Consider the following 4,082-nt stretch of genomic DNA (forward strand, 5'->3'; position numbering starts at 1 on the left):
TTACCTTGTTCCCACTACTTGTTTTTAAAGCGTATTATTTCCCTGCTACAATGTTGGTGTGACTTCTTTGAGCAAACACTCAAGTTACAACTGAGTTTAAATTATTGTATCTCCCCATCGCCTCTCCCCATCCCCAAACCCGTTTTTTCTACTTTGCTTAGGAGTATAAATGTATAAACGAACCACGGTAAAATGGCGGAGACTTACTTAAAAGTGCCCACCAAAGAGGTTATATATAATACCAGAGCTTGCGGCAGTGACGTCACGCGTGTCAGATATCCCCCCCCCTCTCCCCCGTCATCGGCATGGCCGGCATGACACCATTTACATAAACAATCTGAGCCCCTGCCCTGTTCCCCACGAGTTCTAGTATATGTAAGGCGAGCTGACAAATTGAGTTACTTCTCACAATCCACAAATGGAGATATTGGCCAAAAATCGACACTAGTGTCAAACTTGTAGATTGTCTGTTGATACCACATTCTTTAAGTACATCCCTCTAATTATTTCATACGTATAAATGGCAAAAACTTCACTTATAAGCGTGATGTATCCACTTGTATTTGCAAAGGGTTCAAATCCGAAAAGCAACTCATTTTGTCAAGTGGTGGCACATAGTTCCCCACGTCGTATGGATACGATAGTAAAACACCACGTACGGATAGGGTTAAGTGCCCCAGAACAGCGCGTCTTCAGGCGGTGTCGAGGGACCAGAACCCGCATCCTCGATGAATGGCGATGCCCATTGGAGGATCGGATCTGTTCCTTTCGGATCTGTTCCTTTCGGTTCTGTTGGTTCGGTTTATGCTGGCTTCAGTGTACACTATAAATAGACCAACTGCCCAAACCTATCCCCTGACGGACGGCCTTGAAAATAAACGCGTTTGTTATTAAAAGTCACCATCGATTTTGTCTGTGTTTGTTTCGGTTTTGTCTTTCCGGTGGAGGACAATCCGGTTTGCCATAAAAACGACTCACTTACTTATTTTACTTTTTCATCCTCTGTTTTTTTTTTTTTAATAAGCGTCGAGGGGAGATGCAATTTTCTATGGTAGGCCAACTCCGCAGCTCTTTCAGTTGTGATTTTATGTTTTCTCTGGGTTTCCTTGACACACTCGATCCACCTTTTGCGTGGCCTTCCTCTTCCTTTATAGCCTGAGTGCTTGGCGTTGTAGGCTCTTGCTGCTGGTTGGCCAGGTGACATACGTAACAGGTGGCCAAACCATTTGATTCTTTGTTTTTCTAAAACTGACAAAACCGACAAAGCCGAACCGAACCAGATCGATGAAGCCAATGGGCACCGCCTATTAACCTTCACTACCTCCACCCACTCCCTCCCTTCCTCCCCTCACTCCCTCCCTTCCTTCCCCCTACAGGAGCACGGACACAACGAGGATGTGTTCAACGTGAAGCTCTTGGAGGCGGAGAGTAAGACAGCTGACACGTCAAGCCCCGCCCCCCTCACCGGTGATGAACAGACGCTCCACCCCCAGCAAACGGGTCAGTCTTCTTACGGAAATTACGGCTCTATTCCTAATGGTCAAGGCATCGGAGGAGACGGTTAGTTATGTCATGAAATTGAATATTGTGCCGCTGTCGTCCGCCCCCCGTCAGTCAGTCGCCTGCCTTACTTCGGCGAATGTCGTGCATTGTTTGCTTGATCCTAGACCACAGAAGTGGGAGAAAGGACAGAAGACGCGATCCATGTTTTAACCTCTTTCCCTAAAAGGAATTGCTTTTCAAATCAGACAGCTTAGAGCAAACATAAAAAATGAGATTTTAATTTGTTTAAACTTCGCTCTTAAAAAACTAAGGAAACAAATTTTTAATACAACCCAGCTTCTCTTAAATGAATTAAAACAATAACATTTTGTGACTTCTCTGGATAAATCATGGGCATTTTTCGCCGCCACAGCAGTACGCTTATAGTCTTGAATTCCCGTCTTCCCTTTTCCCTGCATTTTGAATCTTCCTCAACTGAGCCAAGATATCTGAGAATGTCAAGATGTCAAACAAAAAACTCACATTATGAAGTACAAAAATGGAATTCTTTTCGACACTTATATTATGACCTTATTGTGTTGCAAGTGCTGTAAAACTCTTACTAAAACTGAACTTTCAAAAAAAGTAATTTTTGTCCCCTCGCACCTTCTGTCCATCTGGCCACCCATGTGGTTCCTCCCACAAATCAGTGTGTAGTCACCCGTTTTGCCACACTCCGGCTTCCCTTTGGTTCTTGTCGTGTAGTTTGTAGACACGCCTCGGTTTTCCTGTTTCGTTCAACAAAATACGGAAGGATTTGAGTTCGTTTTAACTGAGGATTGGATGTTTGTACGAGCAATCCAGCATGTTATCTAAACCATATTTCACAGTAATGTATTTGGTTTCCAATACAATCTTTTTTGGCCATCCTACGTTGTAGAAGTAGTGTGACATAGCAGGCAATAATTTGATTGCTATGTGACGTTTTCTGTACCATTTCCGTTGTTTGCTACTGATATTTTTTTTCCGTTTACGTCATCGTTTATAATGTATTGCGTGTCAATTATATTATACAAATATGACATAATATAATATAGAGATTTAAAAGTTGTCAGCGATTTCATTGGTCGAACTTCCGTCAGTCAACCGAACCGTTCCACATGGTGACGACATTCGTTTGTCATTATACTGCCGTGGGCTGACAAAACGCCGCCTTTTTCCCATTTTTTAAGACAATTTTTTTTCTAAATCGATAGTCTGGTCAGTTACCCTACTTGTGTGAAAAACTCAAAAGTGACTATTTTAAAAAATACAATTAGAATCCAAATTTCGGAAGAACGCCTTTTCTTTAGTGTTTACGCTGATGCAACGCTTTATTCTCGAAGCTACTGTGAACGAAAAAAGGCGTTTTGTCAACCGAAGCAATTATTTAGGTCATTTAGGAGGGTTGGTGAACGACTGGAAATTTGCCATGTATTTAATTACTTGGGTGAAGGGACAAATGTATTGAACAAGCCGTACCAGCACATTAGCATAACATGTTAAAGATGAAATAGATGGCAGCGTAAAATACCCTCAATTCCTATTCTTAAGGCAGTTCACAGTAGAACAATATGGTGAATATATCATAAATCTATAATGCTAGAGTATCGACCACTTGAGCAACGCTGTGTAATATTATTTATCAACGATAATAAAATATAGTGCATTACCGAAACCTGAACCCCCCTTCGACATACTAAGGATACCCGAATAAGGAAAATGTAAAAATAGGAAGTAATGAATTGTAACCATCACTTGCGTGTAGCACTGTGAGCACACACAACAGAAATACGTGTACAGACAGCGAAAGATCTTGTCAGTTTGTTAGTGTTCGAGCGTTTAACCAGCTGCTTGCACTGTATTCTTCTCGGGAAGCTGAGAATGTTTCTGAGAATTCTATTGTCTCCTGGGGTAATGATATAGTGTAAAGCGCATAGAGTTTGCTTTCGAAAGGGACATGCGCTGTACAAATTCTATTTATTATTATTACATATCTAACGCGTAAAACGTTATCAGGCAACACGCTTATGTTAATGAACACGACCCCAATAAATAAGATATGAAATGACTGACTGGCGGTGAAGAGGAAGAAAGAAAAACTCTACAGAATCCGTAACCGATTCGGAGACGTGAGTATAACATCATCGGAGTCCCACTCTAATCGCGTATCCACCAAATTAGGTCAACTAGAACTACTTCTTTTGTTTGAAGCTATCCTTTTCAAAACTGAGACTACAATTGCTAATACTATACTAAGTAAAAATGAAGTCTCCCACAAAACGTTTTAGTAGTTCTGGAAGATAATAAGAAAGAAATTAGATTTTTTTTAAAAATACGGTTGACCTATATTGTCAGATACATAGTTTGAGTGGGACATCGACGATGCGCGAAGTTCTTCCACGAATGCTTTGTCTCTTACTGTGTCACGTAGATTGTCTTTTGTTTTTTGCTGTGTAGATTAATTTTTGTGTTGCTGTGTTGTTGTTGTTGAACGTTTTTGTGATGGATAGATAAATAGATAGATAGATAGATAGATAGATAGATAGATAGATAGATAG

General features: G+C 40.8%; 1 protein-coding gene across 1 annotated transcript in view; it reads left to right on the forward strand.

The window, feature by feature from the left end:
- The window catches only part of LOC101850259 (otoferlin), a gene marked incomplete at both ends in the record, with an annotated part of 20,482 nt that overhangs the window by 6,592 nt on the left and 9,808 nt on the right, over window positions 1–4,082 (forward strand). The window contains 1 exon segment of the mRNA XM_035970705.1: window positions 1,377–1,560. Within this exon segment, the coding sequence (XP_035826598.1) occupies window positions 1,377–1,560 (184 nt within the window).

This window comes from Aplysia californica, unplaced genomic scaffold, assembly GCF_000002075.1.
Source record: "Aplysia californica isolate F4 #8 unplaced genomic scaffold, AplCal3.0 scaffold00310, whole genome shotgun sequence".
Classification (NCBI taxonomy): domain Eukaryota; kingdom Metazoa; phylum Mollusca; class Gastropoda; order Aplysiida; family Aplysiidae; genus Aplysia; species Aplysia californica.